Source organism: Hermetia illucens, chromosome 3, assembly GCF_905115235.1.
Source record: "Hermetia illucens chromosome 3, iHerIll2.2.curated.20191125, whole genome shotgun sequence".
Taxonomy (NCBI): domain Eukaryota; kingdom Metazoa; phylum Arthropoda; class Insecta; order Diptera; family Stratiomyidae; genus Hermetia; species Hermetia illucens.
This window is the reverse complement of record NC_051851.1, coordinates 115122710-115144034: the sequence shown is the minus strand read 5'-3', so window position 1 is coordinate 115144034 and position 21325 is coordinate 115122710. Positions and strand designations below refer to the sequence as shown.

The 21325-nt window shown below is 38.7% G+C and overlaps 1 protein-coding gene across 2 annotated transcripts in view; it reads left to right on the top strand.

Moving 5' to 3' along the window:
- The window catches only part of LOC119650713 (RNA pseudouridylate synthase domain-containing protein 2), a 484992-nt gene extending 464641 nt beyond the window's left edge, over window positions 1-20351 (top strand). For both annotated transcript variants that reach the window (XM_038053723.1, XM_038053722.1), the window contains 6 exons: window positions 5308-5528; window positions 5666-5856; window positions 5940-6170; window positions 6277-6449; window positions 6588-6743; window positions 18273-20351. In XM_038053723.1, the coding sequence (XP_037909651.1) occupies window positions 5308-5528; window positions 5666-5856; window positions 5940-6170; window positions 6277-6449; window positions 6588-6743; window positions 18273-18347 (1047 nt within the window). In that variant the 3' untranslated portion in view covers window positions 18348-20351. The remainder of the gene's footprint in view (window positions 1-5307; window positions 5529-5665; window positions 5857-5939; window positions 6171-6276; window positions 6450-6587; window positions 6744-18272) is intronic.
- Window positions 20352-21325: the final 974 nt, after the last annotated feature.

Here is a 21325-nt window from a genome sequence, read left to right as displayed (position 1 = left end):
TTTTATACGAAATTTCACCAGCACCACAAATTTACCACATAAAGATACAGAAATTGCAAATATATTTTAAATACATAAATTAAGTCAGAATATTTATTGATAAATTGAAAATAAACTATTTATTTACTAAATGACTAAAACCAACTACTGCTAACAAGGAACATATATGATAAGCAAAACTAAGAAAGATGCCATAAACAAATCACTCCTGATTGTCATAGTCCTTAGTTTCTGCTTAAGATTACTATGTCGTCTGGCAAGTGAGGATCTGCGGACGATAGCCGTGTTCATATTGAAACACACTTTTTCCGACTGATCGGAACTTGGTTTACCTAATTTAATGAAACCGAAACCAGATTGGGTCTGATGATCTCTAAACTTCAGTGTTCTTGGTCCGGCTCTTGGACTCTTCTCAATTAGCTGACCAATCGGCATCAAATAGGGTGCTCTAATTTGAAAACTTTGTTCTAACGTCTTATGCACCGTTGAACTGTTCCCCCGCCACATATATACATCTATTAAGACGGTGTTGGTTTTAGCGATGTAAATGCGAGAGGCACCATCCTCTTCAAGTCCACCCAGCTACCGGCCTACGCTGACGTTATTGACATTATGGGAAGAACAACTCGGGATGTACAGTCTACCTTCATCCAGATCTCGGGTTGCACATTAATGAAGGCAAGACGAAGTACATGGTGGCAGCGTCAGCGCCAAAACCAAAAGAACGAACAATATCGAATCGCCCTGGTCAAACGAAAACAATAAAAATTGGAGACGATGCATTTGGAGGCGTAAATTTTGTATAGCTGCGGTTGAATAGGTTCTGAGAACGAAACCTGTTACATTTTTCAGGACATACATTTTCGGCCTCCACTTCTCTATGTTTCACCCAATATCAGAAATAGGATCAGTTTCGAAAACTACGAATTGAGCTCTTTCATTTGATACCACATGGCTGTATTCTGTAAAAAAAAAATACACCCCCTTTCGCATGTATGGCAAACTTCACACAAAATGGGGCTGTATGTAAAGGAATTCACAGAACACATATTCTTACCAAATTTCGTAACAGTAGCATTAGCCCTTTCCAAATAAATCTGATGTGACAGACAGACAGCCGGACAGATATCGGATCGATCGATTATAATGTTTTGCTTCAGACAAAACTTTATAATAATAATCGTTGGCGCAACAATCCATATTAGATCAGGGCCTTGAAGTGCGTTAGACCACTTCATTCAAGACCGTAACGGTACACTACAGTACACTGTAGAATGCAATGTGGTCAGCATTGCGCAGTGAGATTTGAACCGCGACAGTTTTGTGCTGTAACGACTGAACTATCCGGACTACTAGACAAAACTTTAAACAGGAATAATATGTTCTCATGGGGCCACCTTCATATGAGCTCACTATATTCTAGTACTGATATGTTGACGATGGTGACGTGATATGTCATCTTATTCACATGAAAACAAATAACAAATGACTTCGTTAATGATAACTAGATTTCCCTCAGACTTATACTCCTGATACTCCTAGGATAAACTTAACTTCGGAAAAATTTCGGTAAAGTTTCTAAAATATGGTAATATACCATTATTAACTTTATTTGGCAGATATCGGAATGAGATGTATTTTGAGCCCCAAATTTCAAGTAGATGCGCTGTTGTGATTTTTTCAAATTTTGCTTTTGGATTTAAGACTTTTGGGGCACTCATTTCCCTATGTTCTACACAACATCTGAAATATCAGTTTGCAAAAGTACTAATTAAATCCTTTCGTTTGATACCCCACATGACTTCATTCAATGTGACCAGCGAAATGCTCGCATTACCCTGATTTGACTATGGTACTCATTCAGAGCTGAGTCGACTGGTATCCGACAGTAGTCCCGATACAAATCCCTCTGTCGCCATGATTATATTTTGCAAATTAAAAAATTCACATTGCCCTTCAACAGAATATGGCATTTGCTATATGTAAAAGTATTCACAGACCACCTACCCATCAAATTTCGAGGCAATAAATTCAGCCGCTCCTGCGTATATCGCGTGTGACAGACAGACAAATAGACAGATAGACATTGAATCGATTTTAGTAAGGTTCCGTTTCCCAGAATTATTCTGTTTCATTTAGTGTTTCACACAAAACCTTAACAAGTCAGGAAATCGGAAGCTGGATACTTCAGGTAAGAAGTGGATGTGCATTTGTCCCATTAGTACCAAGCACTTAATATATGCATATATCATGTGAGAATATCCACTTTCGAATGATATTAACACTCAAAGCCTTGAATATGCAAAGAAGTGACAACTTTCACCTATTATGCCTTTGTTATTAATAGTGTGATTTTGATCAAATTTGGTAAGATCATGCTCTATGTCACAGTCTACAATGTTGCAAAAGGGGTATTAGGATGAACTTAAGGGTGGTTCTGGAGCCAATTACTGAAAATTAGAGTAATATACTATTATTAACTTTATTTGAACAGATAGCAGTATGGAGGGTATTTGGGAGCCTAGACACCATATAGTGGCAGATTCTTGATTTTTTTTTAGATTTTTAGGTTGATGACCACTATCGACCTGCCGCACTCCCCCGCTTTCTAGCAAATGTCAAAATTAAATCCGGCTTAGGAAAGTACTAATCGAGACCACATGGCTATATTTGGTGAAAAAAAAATTTAGCATCTACGGGGACCTGCCTGAAATTCGACGTAAAATGATGTATGTAACTTACTGTGTGCGCGAGCGTTTACAATTCCCATCTTTCCACCAAATTTGGTGTCAATCGCTGTAACTGTCTCCGAGAAAAGTGGGTGTGACAGACAGACAGCCAGAGAGTAAACCGATTTTAATAAGGTTTTGTGTAAAACAAAATTAGGAAGCTGCAGGCTGTATAGAAGAAAGAAGTGCTCATAGAGTGTCAGGGTTTGAATTCCTTTCTGGTATCAAGAAACTTGAGGTGGTACTTCAACAAGGAAGGAAAAACATTTTTTTGCAGCAATACCATGAAATATGCTTGGGATATTCCTACCGATTTCCAATCAAGAGTTTCCTTAAGATTAATTGGTCCCTGTGCCTATTGTAGTACATCGATGCCGATGCCTTTAAAAAAGATCATCCGTTCTTTATACATCCAGGGTGTATTGTGAATAAATTGTATAATTTTTAGTTTGCTTGGCACTGTGCGTCTCGCAGGAGAAAGCTGTAATTTTTGTAAGTAAAGTCCTTACATTATAAGGCATTCATTGTAACAAAGCATTTTACTGATTTCCCGCAAGTAGGTCTTCTTATCACTTTTCGTGTTCCCCCTCAGTTATTTCCGAGCGAAGGCAAATACGGAACTGGAAAAGGGGAGAGAAAGGATTTTCAATTGTTTCATAGATATTCTGTTAGGAAGCAAATCAAACTCTAGAACACTTCCCCTCTCTTCACCACTGTTACAATACAAACATATTGCACTGCTAAAGTCGAGCTACCCCCCTTTAATTTTTCAAGAATTTTTGAGAAAGACCTCTCAACATTGTTTTTGAGTCACCTGCTAGCACATTACTGCACGAAAAGAGAGAATAAAAATGCTCCACAGAGTAAGCAGGTTAATCCTACGACCGGTTGATCTGACGCCGGTTAAGGGAGCCGTTCGGGAAAATAATTTTATTCCCATTTCTTACCCCGCTTGTTGGTACTGACTTGTCCAAATTTCCTTGTGATGTTAGTGATTTATCTTCATAGAATATGAATACATTTGCAAGTTGAGATCTGCTCCTATTAATTGATCTTTATGATAATGAGTGTCATACTCTACTGAATAGCAGTTGATAGCAGTTTGAAAATTGTTGATTTTTAAATATTTTTTTTAAATCGAATCTGGGCAATATATCGAACACCTTCTCGTTGGATTGAATTTGTTTAATTTAAAATTTAAGTGTGCAAACTTCCAGAATATATTATCCAGGTCTCTGGAAATGATCACGCTCAAAAAGTTGAATTTTGCATTCTGTATAAACAACATGACATGCATATAATAAAATATTTTTCTATAATTTTATAAATATCCGTGCTGGGACTGTTTTGGTACCGAACAAAAACCAATACATGGGTACAATGAAATCAAAAACAGGCATGAAACGCCAGTATTGAATCATCCTATAAAAGTAATCTACCTTGATAGTGAGCTTGTGGTCTTGGATAAGCCGTGCTCATTACCGGTGAGTACAGAACAACATTCGGTATGTATAGGATTGCAACGTCTACTGCGCTTGACTTCCCCGCCGAAACTTCCTTTTTGCACGAAATTAACAAAACTCTATTAACTGTTGATTGCAAACCCTTCTAATTTTTAAACCCTTCTAGTTGTTGTTTACCAGCCTTAGTACAGCACTGAGACAAAATTTCCTCTTTTACAAACAAATAAATTTGTTGTGTTCACTATAAACACTCGCATTCATTGTCACGTATCACTATCAAAAAAGTTACCCCATTCGCAGCGGATCTGCTCTGCAGCCTGTTCTTCAGATATGTTCAATAATTTCACACTATGTGCTTTAATGGCATCATTCTCGGAGAGCTTTTATCAGGAAATTCATTTCGAATGTATAATTCATACATTCATCCAATTCAATCTCGGATCTGGAAATATTTAATTGTTTAACAATTTGCGGAACCACACTCGAAGCGGCCCAAAATAATTTTATTTCCAATTTTCGCATATGTAATGTTGTTTTTTCATATGCGCTGATTCGTTTTGTCCAAGATATGAAATTTTCCATTATTTCTGGTTGATTTTCACATAATGAAACAATTCGAAAAATCATAACGAATTCCATATCTTCTCTCATATGCACTGTATGATAAATAGGAGTAAATACGGCAACGTCAACAGAATTGAAATGTTAATTTTTATCTGGTTTATCTTATTTTCTGTCAAATTCATTCGAAAGAGCGAAAGGCTCAACTATTCCATGAAAATTTCAATCAAATATGAGAGGAAATTGTGAAACCTTGTTGGAATTTAATCTTTCAGCTCTAGGGAGGAAGAGTGTAATTTAAGAGTTAAGAATATGGTAGGTAGTTCCAGACGAAGTAAGCTTCCTCTCTACTGGAATCTTTCATCACAATTGACACATTCAGTCCCGTTGAGAAAAGGTGTTGATCAGACATCCAACTAACTAATTCGAGCGCCCAATATACAAACCTAGATGCACACATAAACGCATATTCCAGAAAATTTCAATAATTCCAAGAACGGAAAATGTAATGTTGCTCTCAATACAAGACAAACTTTGCAACTCTTCCCTAACAGGTGCACCCATGTGGTCGGTACCGACACAATACAGTCGTGTTTATTCTAGCTAAAGAGTACAATCTAAAGAATTTAAGGACAATCCATCGATTAGATCGCCTAACATCTGGTCTACTGCTGTTTGGACGCAGTCCAAAGAAAGCTCGGCAAATGGAACACCAGATAAGGAATCGCCAGGTTCAGAAGGAGTACGTTTGCCGAGTGGAGGGCGAGTTCCCTGAGTGAGTATTGCATGAGTTTCTCATATTGTTGCTTCCCTTCCACTTCGACGCCACCATAGTGGCAGAAGTATCCGGAGCCAAATGCAGCAGATACAGGGAATTTTACAATAAATCGCTTTTCCTGATTCTATTTAAAGTGGCATCATCGAATGCAAGGAGCCTATCGAAGTAGTCAGCTATAAAATTGGAGTTTGCAAAGTATCGTCGAAAGGTAAAGAATGCACGACCACATTTCAGAAAATCGGTTTCAATGGGAAGAGTAGTGTTGTGTTGTGTAAACCTTTAACCGGACGAATGCACCAGATTCGAGTTCATCTGCAGTATTTGGGTAAGTCTGCTAAATTACTTTGAGCGCGAATCGGTAACCGAATTGAATTGACTCCACATTCGCCCTTCATGCTCTATCCACAGGATACCCGGTCGTCAATGATCCACTTTACAATCATGAAGTGTTCGGGCCGAACAAAGGACGAATGGGCGATATCGGCGGGAAAAGCGATGAACAACTGGTGCGGGATCTCATTAATATACATAACGCTGAAAATTGGCTCGGAATCGACGGTGATTCGGAATTGTCGTTATTTAAGCCAATGAAAGTTGATTCGGATTCGGATAGCTTAGCAGGAGCCCTAAGCGGAAAAGGTGAGAGCAATCGAGAAAATACATTTAATTAGAGCAGATTGTGTTGTAACATTGGAAAATATTCATGCTAATGTATTTCAATTAATTTGTTTTTATCATTGGGCAGGCAACGTTCTAAGTGATGACGATTCAGAGAGTGTTTCTCGGGAAGCGTCACCGTGCTCTGAAAGCCCAAGACCAGTCTCATTAGGAAGCGAGAGCCCCCATGATGGCGTGCTAACATCAGTTCACATCAGTACGAACACGTCCTCGTCGACGTCCACAGATAACAAAGTGAAGGTAGCGATTATAAACTCTTTCCTAATTGTCCGGATTTGTTTTTTAAATGGTTTGCTTATTCTTCCTTCTCTATTCAGGAAACGTTTAATCATTTCAGCTACTTCTAATTCAATGTTTTTTATCTCTTACACCAAACAGGTTACGGTTGCCACACAAACAGGCCATGAATCGCCCGATTTAACATTTAATCCAGACAAAATGACCACAGACAAGCATTGTTACGAATGCAAGGTGCGCTACAGGGATCCAAAACCACAAGATCTCGTTATGTACTTACATGCCTGGAAATATAAGGTAATTGGCTCATTTGCAGTACACTAATTTATTCCACTGCTGCATTATCCTGACTTTGTTCGGGAAATAATAGTTGTTTCATTTACACTATTTGTAGTGGCTTCATTTTGAGTGTTACGAATTATTTAGTTTATTTGTAAAATAGTCAACGTATATTGGTTGAAGTTTACTTAATACCACCCGTTCTTCACAGCTATAGAAAAGCCCAGCTCCTCATATAGCATTAACATTTGTTTTTATTCGAAAAACATATATTCAAAACAAAAAACTGTATTATGTCCTTTATTATTCGTAATTTCCTGGCATGACCATGTCATTTAGTGAGTCTAAAGAATACATCATGTGCCCGGATGGCCCAAGTGGTTAGAGCGCTGGGCTGTCGTAGCGGAAGGTCGCGGTTCAAATCTCACTGGTGGCAGAGGGACCAGTCGACTCAGCTGTGAATGGGTACCTGAGTCAAATCAAGGTAGTAACCTCGGGCGAGCGGAATGCTGACCACATTGCATTCTGCAGTGTACGGTAGTGTACCGTTACGGTCTTGAATGAAGTGCTCTAACACACTTCAAGGTCCTGAACAAATTGGATTGTCGCGCCAGCGATTATTATTAAAAAATACATTGACAAATTCAAATCAATTGAAAGTCATTCTATGTCACGTAGCTCTTTATAAAGTAGATACGATGGAACCAGGTATAGAGATACGTAAAGAAAATACTCTCTCCATAGTGAAGATTTGATAGCAGACTTATTTTAATCCATTTATTAAGGTTTTATGTATGGTAAAACAAAACTGCCTGCCTATATGTTTGTCGGTTCGTCTATTTATCTTTCTGCATAGCACTTTCTTCAGAAACGGTTACGCCTATTCGTACGAAATTTGGTGGTAAGGAGGGTGGGAAATGTGAATCTCCATGCACGCAATGACTAACATCGCCCTATGATAATTTTAAAGAGGGGGCCGGTTTGGTCCCCCATATATGAAAGGAAGGGTTGACAATTTTTTCATGGCATATATCATGTGGGGTATCAAATGAAAGAAAATTCGTTTTTGATATTTGATAGAAATGTGGGGAGTGCGGAGGAATTTGATCGCTCCTTTCAAGGATCCATTCGCAGAAACCACCCAACGGAGAAAACTACTAAATACACAAAACGTTTCATACCCGAAGTGCCATGCTTCTGGCCCTGTGGTCAACCCCGGCGCATTCATTGGTTTTACTATAAAACTGGCTATTCTTTATGAGTGTTCGTTGTTCGGCAGTTTATCCCTTATGAGAGTAAGCCGTTCGAATTAACTATTTTCGGTAATCGTGGCAGGTTTGTGATATCTGTTAATTTTTGGATGTCGTTATTCACATGGAAACGAAATCGCATGAAAATATTTTATTACGTCCTCTTTGATGGCCTCACTAATAATGTACATTTGCAAGTCTCTGTATACATTCTCATTTTGAATGTACCAAGGAGCGTCTACTATGAAGTTAGATATTGTGTTATATTTGTAGTCAAGCCTAAAATTGATAGGCCAGTAGCTTACTCCTTGCACTGTAAAATAAAAATTGTAGTTTTGAGTAAGCTACTGGTCTATCAACTTCAGCGTCTACTATGCTTTTTATCATTTTGGTTTGAAAATTTTGTACAATTTTGAAGTTTCACAATCTATTAATTGTATATTTATACGACTCAGCAGCAAGCGTTCAGGATGCGCACAGACACAGCACAGGTCTGAATTTTAGCAAACAATATTTTTATCAGTGCTGGAAGGTATCCTAGTAGGGAAATGGAAAAACTATTTGATTACAAGCGAAGAAGCACAGACACGCCCATGAGTTTTTTAGGAATTGTTCCGTCCGGTCTATATCAAAATACACCTCTTAAGAATTCAAACATAATTTTCGCAAATACACAATATAAAGTGACTCCATATGTAGAGTACAATGCGAACTTTTATTTGACCTGTAATTGCCGGAAGATAGTAAATCTTGTGCCAAATTCATCCCGTTTTCAGCTCTGAATTTATCATTAGCTTGGATAAATTAAGGAATGAACACAAGTATGGTAGTTGCATTTGTTGCCTTGATTTTTCATTAGTTTGCATTGTCATTGAATCACTGATGAAAGAACCGAATAGTTGCGCAAAGCTTCACTTGGATGCACAGAACGGCGTATATGTTTAACAATTTTCTTCCGCGATAAAATTCAAGTCGATGCCACGTCTGACACGCTCCTCTCTCGAAGTGAATGTATGGAACCATTCCTTTGTGTCTTAATCGTGCAGTGTTAGAAACGGTAGCTGCTGAATCGTATGAAACATCAATGATAAGTTTGGTTGGATTCACTTTCCTATAAATGAAGTTAATGTGAGTCGATTTGCTGTCATTTAGTTTGATTGTCCATGATTTAGTCGTTGTTACTTTTCCGTGTAAGGGTAAGAGTGTCCCCTATAAATATTGCTATTTTCCTTCGTCGCTAGTATACAAAAGAAACAATGATGAACGCTCAACAATGTAGTCATATTGGGTATCAAATGAAAGATCTCGATTGGTACTTTTCGAAGTTAATCTTAATTTTGACATTTATTGGAAGGGCGGAGAGTCGAAAGTGATGATTTCTTTAACGGACCCACTCTCAGAAACTACCCCGAAATATCTGAAAAAAAAACACGAAGTTTCCTCTATATGGTGTTCATACTCTCTTCATCCATATCTACTCAAATTAAGTTAATAATAATATATATATATGTTTTTGGGAAATTGACAAGAAACCCCCTTTGAGTTCGTCCTAGAGTTATAAAAATTTGCAGTGGTATGAACTCGTTTGAAGCATGTTATTCCCCTTTAATCAAAAGCGTGCTATTATTGGTAAAGTTACAGTAGCTCGAAATTATCTTTTTCGTGTTAATTTACTTCAACAGTGTCAATATTACACTAATGTGAGTAGTTTGACATGCTAAATTCATATACATTAGAGGATACGCTCAAATGGGATAGTTCTTAAACCGAAGAGGTTTCTAAGATGCCTACAGAGTCGAACGAAGTCTTGCTTTTTCAAACCAGGTGAGATTTTCACATTTTTGTTGCCTACAGATGGACGGAATCCTTACTTCGGGAAAAGTAAAAAATCTGGCCAGAAGTAACTCATCAGGTGTTGCCTCATCTCTGTGCTACTAACAGCGTACCCAGGTGTTAGTTACTCATTTTTACTAATCTACATCATGGTTGCCATTTATGATTAACGAAAGGGCTTGGTTCGCATATAAGTTGACCTAGCTAGAGTCATTTTTAAGGTTTTGTGTGAAACGTCTGGACATCTGTAATGTGAGTTAAAATTCTTGATCACCCCTTGATTCATTTGCAGTTAACAGTCGGTATCGGAATGTTTCTTCTTCTTTTTCTTTAGCCTTTGTCTCGTTCACAAGCGCGGTCGACTCGTAGTGATGAGTTGCGCCACTTTCGTCATCATCAACGGCAGCAATCTATTGAACCAGATTTTATCCACAACCTGACGGTCATGGTATTGCTCATAAATTTCGTCGTTATGCAGGCTACGGAACCGTCTATCCTCATGTATGCAGTCGAAAATTCTTCGGAGGATTCTTCTCTCGAACTCGGCCAAGAGTTTGCAATTTTTCTTGCTAAGAATGCAAGTCTCCGAAGAATACATGAGGACTGGCAAGATCATTGTCTTGTACAGTAAGAGCTTTGACCCTATGATGAAACGTTTCGAGCGGAATAGTCTTTGTAAGCTGAAATAGGCTCTGTTGGTAGTCAACAACCGTGCGCGGATTTCATTGTCGTACTTGTCATCGGTTGTGATTTGCGACCCTAAATAGGAAAAATTATCAAGGGCCTCAAAGTTGGAGTCTCCTATCTTTATTCTTTCCGTGTGACCAGTGCGGTTGAATGTTGTTGGTTGATTGGTTTTTAGTGCTGACGTTGCCATTGTCATTGATGTGGAGCCCAATATCTTCCGCCGCCTGCTCGATCTGGATGAAAGCAGTTTGTACGTCTCGGGTGGTTCTTCCCATGATGTCGATATCGTCAGCATAGGCCAGTAGTTGGGTGCACTTAAAAAGGATCGTACTTCTCGCATTTACCTTAGCATCACGGATCATTTTCTTTAGGGTCAGGTTGAAGAGGAAGTATGATAGGGCATTTCCTAGTGTGAGTGATCCTGCTGCTTTTATCTGGCCTCGTACATTGGTCAGGGTCCGCCTAGACAGTCTTATCAATTTCGTCGCGATACCAAATTCTCTCATGGCCCTGTACAGTTTTACCCTGGGTATCTTATCATAGGCGACTTTAAAGTCGATGAAAAGATGGTGTAACTGATGTCCATATTCCAACAGTTATTCCATCGTTTGCCGCAGGGAGAAAAACTGCTTTGTTGCTGATTTGTCTGTAGTGAAGTCTCTTTGGTATGGGCCAATGATGCTCTGGGCGTATGGGGCTACCCGACCTAGCAAGATGGAGGAGAATATCTGATAGATGGTACTCAGCAACGTGATATCTCTATAATTGCTGCACTGCGTGGTATCATCTGGGGGGACAGATAATGCCTCTTTGCCAGTAGTAAGGCATTGATTCGCTGTCCTACACCTTGAGTAAAAGTTATGAACCACTTGGTGTAATTGGTCGCCTCCATATTTAACCAATTCGGCTGTAATTCCATCGACTCCTGGCGACTTATGATTTTTAAGCCGATGAATTGCACGGACTGTTTCTTCTATACTTGGTGGTGGCAGTATTTGTTCGTTCTCTTCAGTTGGCGGGACCGCCAACTCGCCGATGTTCTCGTTAGTCAGTAGTTCATCAAGGTATTCACCCATCGCTCCAATATGCTGATTTTGTCGGAAATCAGATTTCACTCTTTGTCTCGGCAGAATGAGTATCGATGTGTATAAGGCTTCATTCTGCTGACTTGTTGGTAAAACTTGCGTGCCTGGTGCGGTTGCTTCATTTACTTCTCGACTTCACAGACATGTTGGTCTTGACAGGCTGCCTTTTCCCGTTTGTGAAGTCGCTTCTCCTCTTGTCGGAGTTCGGGATAAGTCTCCGCGCGTGCTCGCGTCCTTTGAGAATGCGGCATTCTTCCGTTCCGTTACTAGCTTATATTCATCGTCAAACCAGCCGTTCCGGCTCCTTTTGCGGCTGGGGCCAAGTACGTTTGTGGCCGTATTTATGATAACGTTTTTCAGGTGATTGTGGAGAACATTTGTTGGTGCTTCATCTTGAGGATCTCTGTTGATTGCGGTTATCACGGTATCTATTTCCCCCTTGTAGATATTGTGGAGGGTTGTGTTGTGGATGGCTTCAGTGTTAACTTTCACCTGATTGTCGGAGGGGATTCTGAGTGGTGTTGTTATTCGAGCGCCAATTTGCTCTATCAAAAGCCTGATCTGGATTCTGTCGCGAGGCTTTCAAATCATCATTCAGCATATCAAGCCACCGTTGTTTCGCCGGTCTTTTGATCGTTTACCACCGACTTCGATGTTCAGACCAATCTTTTCTAGTGAATTATCGTAAGCGCGATATTACGCGACCATACAATCGAAGGCACCTTTCTTGCAGTTTTTCCACGATCGGTGCAACCCCATATCGATTGCGCATATCCACGTTTCGAATGTAATCAAAGCGTGTCAGGCCACTTCTTCGTCTCCATTACGCCGTTCATTGTCCTTGATCAGCCAATACTCAGAATCAAAGAGGGCGAGAAGACGGGTGACATTGCGGTAAATTTTAGATTTGAGACGTTCGTTGATGCCATTTCATCTAACTTGCGCTAATGTGTGAAGTAATTTCATAACGTAGTTTTCCATCAGCTGAAATCATTGACCCCAGATATTTAAATCGCCGAGTTCTGGCCAGTTCACTGGCACTGATAGTTATCGTGCCTATTTCATTGGGATCGGTCGTTAAAATTTCAGTTTTATTCACATTCAATCTGAGACCGTGTTGCATGAGGTGGCCATTCCATTTTTGGGTAAGTCGTTCGAGATCATGTTGGCTATTAGACGCTAGGAAAACATAATCTGCATAAGTCAAGGTATAGGGCCTTGTATATCCAGTGTGACTGTGTCCACAACAAGAATAAAGGGACGGGGCTCCTTTGATGAACACCACCGCACGACTTCTTCCATTGGAATTTGCCCGAAATATTCTCGTCATCTATCCGTCGCGGTTCGACGGTTGGTAAGCCAGTACCGTTCTTGTTATTAACGCAACAGAAGTGTTCGTTAACCCGCATCCGTTGGTGTCCGCTCTCAACAGGTCGATATAGATCTCTCTCGCCATCCCAAGTGGCTAGTTTATTGTGAAGATATTTGTAATTGACCGCTCGGGTGGCAGCGATCGTTTTCTTTGCTTCCCGGTTGGCATTCTTGTAAATTTTGGCCGGCGTTTTACCGTCCAGAAACTTGTGATAGAGGCGTTTCTTTTTACAGACCTTTATTTCAACATCGTTATTCCAACGCTAGATATCTGGGTTGATGAGCTGCTTACCTGGCTCGTTGACCCCGAGGGTTGCATATGCCGCTTTGCGGATCGCGTCTTTACTTCCACGATTTTTTTACATTCATTATGGTTGGTAATCGCTTAAGTGAGATCAGTTTTTCTTTCTTCTCACCATTCAATCGCCACCATTCAGTGCGTTCCACACGCTGGTTTTCCGGTAGCTTAATTCGCAAGACGGCAACCGACGGTCGACGTTGAGATGCTTAAATATCGGCGTTTTAGAAAAATGTAGTTGCGTTTTACTCTTCCCACTATAAAATATTGGAAGAGGGGACAATTGTTTGATGAAGCATGTTACATAGTTACAAGGTCATGGATGTCCGCAAAATCAGTTAAACGCACCCTCATTGCGACCTCCAAACCCTTTTCCCCCATGGCGTCTGCTTCCGTCTGCCCTTTCACCCACAGGTCGCCTGGAATGATGACCTAGTCCGTTACAAGTCTTTGCATCGATAAGTTACCAGAAGGTATCTTTCTCGACATCAGATTGACTTGTCTGTAGTGTGTAGGCGATGAAGAAGTGAATAGTGAGATCAGCTGATATAATAGTGAGCTTCAGCAGCCGGTCATCAAATCGTTCAATTTATTCAGTAGCATCATGAAAAGCTTCTGAGATGGTAATGCAATACCTTATCAAGTGTGTGGGCTACCAAGATAGAGAATTTTATGGCCACTTTTACCGCGTTCACATTCTATGTCGCAGCTTTTGACACCAGACCATTGTAGAGCGCAGATATCAATGCGCCTTTTCCGAACGGGTCTTACGAATTCTTCGGTTTTTTCAGTTAGGGTGGCAATATTTAACGTGCGGGCACGCATTTGTTTTGTTCCGACTAACTTACATGCGTCAATAACCCTTCCCTACTTCTTGCCAGGACCGGGGTTTGTCCTGCCACGTCGATTGAGGAGGACGCCCTTGCATTACCATTTCTCCGAGGATTGTGACTCATATCGATGGTTTTGTTTTTAACGACATTGGATACATTTTCTTGGTCGGCCTGTCACGGGACCTGCCACCAAGAGAGGTCAGTAGAATTTAGCATCGTGGCATAATTTCAACTATACTTTATTTATCTTTTTCCCTGATCTCAGCATTTTATTTTTGTTTTACTAAGGATAATACAAAGTGCGTTGCCTCAAACCCTCCTCCTTTATCTGAGCTTGGGACCAGTATGCTATGTAAATAACATGGCGGAGTTTGTTAACCGATCTTTACTTTTCTTAAAACCTTTAACACTTTTCTCATCTCCATTAGCAAACATTGAGCTTGGTAAGCTACGCCGCAATAGGTCAGTCCCCTTGACATTATACATTTGATAAGATGTTAGTTCATTTTCAGACACAATAATTTTGAATTCTTCGCCAGCAGACTTCAGTTCATCAGAAATATCTAGTTTTCTGATACCATAACGAGTCTTAAAGTTTCTGAGCCAGCATTCAGAAAATTTCCAATCGGTATCTATCGGATATTCAAGCCTTGTTAAAAATGTTTAGCTTGTTCAACAAATATTGGGCCGGTTATGAGTTTACCCTCAGATCTTTTGGCTGAAAACCAAAGATATAAGGCCGAATCAAGTTGGTCTGACTTGTTTTTTTTTTAAGTTTGTAAATTGTAAATTTCCTTTATTTTGGTTAATGTCGTAAATTGTAGCCTACGCTATGTTATATTCTGTAAAACAAAACCTTATTAAAATCGATTCAATGTCTGTCTGTCTGTCTGTCACACATATTTTTCTCCAAAACAGCTACACCGATCCGAACGTAATTTGGTGGACAGATGAGGGGCTCCCCATACGTGCAAAGGGGGGATTCAACAAATTTTTTCACCGGGTATAGTTGTGTAGGGTATCATGATGAATGAAAGATCTCGGCTTGTACTTTCCGAAACTGATATTAATTTTGGCATAGATTGCAAAGTGCGTGAGTAAGGAGTCAAAATGTACGCACTTGAAGTGAGACAGGACTCATTTTCGGATGAAATCTAGGCCTCAAAATATGTCCCATTCCGATATCTGCTCAAATAAACTTACTAATAGTGTATTACTACTTTTTAGAAATTTACTGCAAAACCCCCCTTAAATGCATCCTAGGGCTTCCGAATTGTACTAGCATAGAGGACAATATTTCGTATATACCTGCTAAATTTCGTGGAAATCTGGCAATTAACACCAAAGTTATAGCAGTTCAAACTTAGCAATTTCGCGCGAATTTACCGCTTCCAAAGCCATACAAATCAGATGCTGACGTCATAATTGCCCGGAATAATTGACATTCGCGTGAAATATTAAAGTCGCATTTATGAAGAATCTATTTATCTGCAGCCCTTTTAAGGTTTTGTGTAAAACACTTACGTGAAATCTAATCTTCGAGAGATGTCCCATTCCGGTATTAGCTCAAATAAATTTGCTAATAGTATATTATCAACTTTTAGAAATTGACTAAAAACTCCCCTTAAGTTCATCCTAGGTGTACCAAATTTTGCATCGACATAGAGGACAGTCTCGTGCACACACATACACAGTTCCATGAAAATCGAACTATTAGTGTCAAAGTTATAGAAGTTCAAATTTATCAATTTCGTGCTAATTAACAGCATCCTAAGCCGTACAAATAAGATGCTGTCGTTATAATTAACGAGAATAATTGAAATTCGAGTGAAATATTAAAATTCCGTTCAAGAAGAATCTAATTCTCCCTAGCCCTTTTTTATATTTGATGTTGGTTAGCTTGCTAATAATATCTGATAACTCAGAGTGTGAAGCGTGTGAGGTTGACTATCATTAATACAGTGGTTTCCATCAAATGATTTATTTAAATCGCTTTCTAGAAGATAGAGACTAATGGGATTTTCAGCTATATTGCACGGAGCTATCGTGCACTCGTCACTCCTCGCATCCTTTTCTTTTTCTTCAGCCTTCAGTTCACAGGCGGGGTCGGCTCGTGGTGATCGGTTTCGTCATTTTATTTTATCAAATGCCTGATCAGGATGTAATCGCGAGACCTTTAAATCCCCATCCAGCGTATCAAGCCACCATTGTTTTGGCCGGCTTTTTGGTTGCTTACCATTGCTATCGATGTTCTGACCAATACTGGCTGTTGAATTCTCGTTAGCGTGAATTACGTGACCACACCATCGAAAACGCCTCTCTTGCAGTTTTTCCACGATCGATGCAAACCCATATCGATCGCGGATATTCTCATTTCAGACGTAATCAAAACGTGTCACGCCACCAGTGCAATGCCACATCTTCGTCCCCATTACCGCAAGATGCCGTTCATTGTCCTTTATAGCCGGCCAACACTCAGAACTATAGAGAGCGGCAGACGGACGGCATTGCAGTAAATTTTAGACTTGGGACATGCGCTGGTACGTCGATCACAAAGAACCCCAGTTGGGGGATGCCTTCATCTAGGTTGCATTAATGCGTGAAACAATTTTATTACGCAGTTCTCCACTGGCTGATAGCATTGACTCGAGATATTTAAATCGATGAGTTCTGGCAATGGCAGTAACCTGCCCTTCGAAATATTTCAATCGCTGAGTTCTGGCAATGGCAGTAACCTGCCCAGGACTGAGAGACTTCAATATCTCGGGTCGATGCTATAAGCCAATGGAGAACTACGTTATGCTCCTCACATAGGGAAACACAAAACCTTTTATACCTGAAGCGTCAAGCTTCCGGTTTCCCGACTTGTTAATCTTCTTTATCATTTTCAGCTTTTGAGCTAATGGTAGACTCTGATGTTTTCTTTTTGGAGGCTGGTAACTTTAGAGCCCTATGTGACTATGTTAGTCACTAGGTAATAAAACACGCACAATTTACACAATCTAACACCAACACACGTTAAAACAAGTATAGTTTATTAAAGAATGGAAAAAACATATAACAATCATTCCTCGGTCGAGCGAAAGCTATAAACTGAACTGGCAACGGCCGAGTACGTATTTCTTAGCGAATTTTGGTCACAGTAGAGGTTTCTGAAAATGTTTCCACGGCGTTTGGGTAGGATTTCATGGAATTGACCTTGACACCCCTGATTCTATTATATATCTTCAGTCCTGCAAAAACAATAAACAAGTCGGAATACCAGCAGCTCGCGCTTCGGGTATAAATGTTTTGTGTTCATCTTAAAATATGTGAGAAACTTCAACGCGCATTTTTTTATCCGTATATGGCTACAAATTCAACATATTCCTTGATATTTTTCCAAACTACAAGATATGCGTACGTATTACAGACACAGATATTATTCTCACGCTAAACAAACCAACTGCCTACTACTGAATACTGTACATGTCCATGCACGTACATAAATTGATCGTACCTATATTTCCGGTTTACTTCATGCACAAAAGTATACATATGTACATATACAGAACGTATATTGAATATCGCTGGTTCAATGCACAAATATATCTATCGCACGCATATATACCTATATATACACATTTCTTTCTGGAGTAATTAATATTGATATACAAATGACCCAAAAACTTAAAATGTTCCTTTGTGACTCCCCATTCATATCAGCTGACTTTGCTGTGGTATTGACGAACTGATACGGGATGATGATGTCATACACGTTGTAGAATGCGCCAAGTTCACAGCAAATCGCAAAGTTTCACCCTCTATAACTTTGTTAATAATAGTTGGATTTCCTTCAAGCTCGACCAAATTATGCCTTATGTCGCCCTTTATACAAATGCAGACTACTGGACTAGTCGCCTTTATAATTGTATTCAATTGGGTTTATGTGTTTCTTAACACTAATATTTTGAAATGATCGAAAGACTGAGGACTTTTTGATACAGTAAAAGAAGTCAATTAAAGCAATGCTGACCACATTGCCTCCTAGTGTACCGTTGCGGTCTTGAATGAAGTGCTCTAACACACTTCAAGGTCCTGATCCAACATGGATTGTTGCGCCAACGATTATTATTATTATTATTAATCTTTTAAAATTTACACTACAATAAATGGAATATTTTTAATAATAAAATTATTTTCTTTCAAAGGGACCTGGTTGGGAGTACGAGACAGAACTACCAGATTGGGCTCGTGTTGATTGGACGGATCTCGACTGTGAATGAACTCGTAGCTTCCAAACGCTTCACGTAGACACTTACTCATTTCGTACATAGCTTATTTAATGGTATTATTATATCGAAGGTATCTGTGAGTAATGTTACTTTTGCAGCAGTTCCCCAGGGTATTCAGGGAGGGGAAATGTGAAAATTTGGCATTATTTGCAGTGACGCGATAGTACCTAATCACTAAAGTTTTTTAATTAATATAAGAAGGGAATACAACAGGGACGATGCGTGCAGACACTTTCTTTTTGTAATTCCTTTATATCAAAAGAAAGATCATCAATCCAGTAACCATTACTGCGTGGTCCGGTCTTTCTTATGATGGAAGCTGTATTTTCGTTACTAGTTGGTAATTTAGGAAAAGTAGATTACAATATTGAATCATTTGATATTTCATAGATGCAAAAAAGACATTAGGACTTGAGTTTTGCCTATGTATTTTAGTTATTACGTTAGTTTGCCATTCGTTCTAATTCTTTTCGGTTTTCTGTGTGTACTTTATTGTTACGTTTTGTTATAAGGTAGAAAGAATAATGACTATGAATTGTTGATGATAAACTAATCTCTTGATTTTCATATAAATGTTATGGGGAATTCAGTGCATACTCTATATATGTACACATGCAACTTCATTGGTTAGACATTTGGTTCATAATTGTTGTTGTATTTGTTACTTTCGTTAACAGAGCAGGCATTTATAAGGCCGTATTTAAGCTACTTTGGTCATATGAATTCACAGCTGTATCTACTCAGAACCTTTTAATTGTAAGGAATAAATCTTAAATCTATTTCACTTCATTTTTGGCGGATGTACTTCTTGGTCACTCTCGGTAGCGGTTCAATCAAATCAAAAGCATAAAACAGTGTTATTTTTATACGCAAAAAAGACAATATGTATATCAAAACTCTAGTAAGTGATTATATTTAGTCATTACTTAAACTTACAATAAATCGGGAGCCCCTTGTTTGCAGAGGCAACCCTAAAGTTAATTTACAGAAGAAAAATCTAAAAACATTGATATGCACTTTTGATTATATATTTTTGCTCAAAGTAAATCAGCTGCATTGTAAAATAAAGGGACTAAGTTGTTGATTTAATTCATATATTTCATTTTCCCAGATTTAAATTATTTCCATAAGCTGTGAGACTTCCTTTATGGATCTTGTTGTTTAGTGTTTGTTGTCAAAAGATTTGTTAATCAAGCCGAAATACGCCCACACATTACTATTTCCAGATCAATCTTTAATTGACATATATACCGTCATAGTAATGTTTGCTTGGAAGAAGCTCTCCTGAACTGGGTGGGTCCTTCTTATTTAAGTTCTCCACTTATCCCTGACAGGTTGGGAACTCTTATGTTAAAGTTGTCTGAAACAATTAATCCTTAGTTTGAATATAATTAATTATGTGAATATTGGTTGATATATCACATCAACTTTATATGTAGATTTTAAGGTAGTAATCTGAAAAAAATATTTCGTTTTCTGAAAATCGACGACAACCAAGAGAAAATGTTATAAAAAGACACTAATTGTAAAGTGATTGTGCCTTGTTATTCATCAATAAAATATCAAATACCAGTAATACATAAGGATATGAACATTCAAACATATTTTAGTAGAAGAACAATAAAGACCAGAATGAAATTTCCCTAGAATTGAGTACCGTTCCCAAATCTAAATAATCGCAAATTTTCGATTTGATGTGCAGCAGAAGCACACCAATCACTTGTAAAATTAAGGATATTGCAAAGTGGTTTTTATTTTATTAGATAACTTGACAAATAGGTAACTGAGTGTTGTATTGTATATTCTCTATTAGCATAAAGCAGGAGACATCTCGCTATCTAGAGGAATAAAGCAATGTTATATTGATCAAATACGAAATGAGCAAAATTCAAATAACGATAGCGTAAGAAATCAAAGAAGAGCGAAAACAAAACCTAATTATTTTTGCTTGGAAACTGAATGTCGTTTTATAGAAATACATTTTGATGCCATGAATGATTGCTTCTTATTAATCTAGGCTTCCCGAAATATACCCCATACCTCAAACCTTTCAATTTCCGATTGGATGTTGTTTAGAGCCAGCAACATTGAACCCATTGTAATCTATTTATAAATCAAAATGCCAACAGAAATGTAGAAAAATATCCAAATGAAAAATTGTCATCACAACAACAAATGGAATGATGAGACCCGGAACATCGGCTGCGATCGAAAGACATTTTTAGAGACGACTTGGATGGGAAACGGCTTTTAGTCTGTCCATTTCCAGTTAGGGTACAGTATGTAAACCATGTGTGCAATGATAATCTCAATATTATTGATATGGATGCTGTAACGAGTGCAGGTTCAGGAAACCCATTTGCCCTGTAATATCCTTCGCTTCGTAGCTTTCGGAAAATTTTGTTTACTTTTGTCTGGCCACGAGTGGATAAGGAGATCAATTTGCTTGGATGTAACATTTTTCCTTTCTTTACTAGTTACCCTCCTCAAAAAGCCTATTCCTCATCCCATAATATCATAGTTACACCAAAAAAAAATGTATTTTTCAATTTATAAATGATGATAATTTATACGTAGCTCGTAGTGTACATACGTTGAACATACCCGATATTCAATGAGATGTGGTACTGATATTTTATCTCTCCTGGAGTACCAATTTGATGCAAAAGAGGCAAATTTAACCTGCCGTTACTTTGTTAACAATAGTAAGATTTCCGCTAAAATTTCCAGTGCGTTGCTTCATGAAGCATATATTAATGCAAGGGGTTCGCGGTAAATTTTAAAAATATATTAATATACCATTGCTAACTTTATTCTAGTAGTAGTAGATATAGGTATAGACTTCGGAGCCTAGATGTCATACAGACGCATCATAATAATTTTTTTTCAGATTATTTTGGTGGGCAGTTTCTGAAAATCATCATCATCAACGGCGCAACAACCTTTATCCGGTCTAGGCCTGTCTTAAT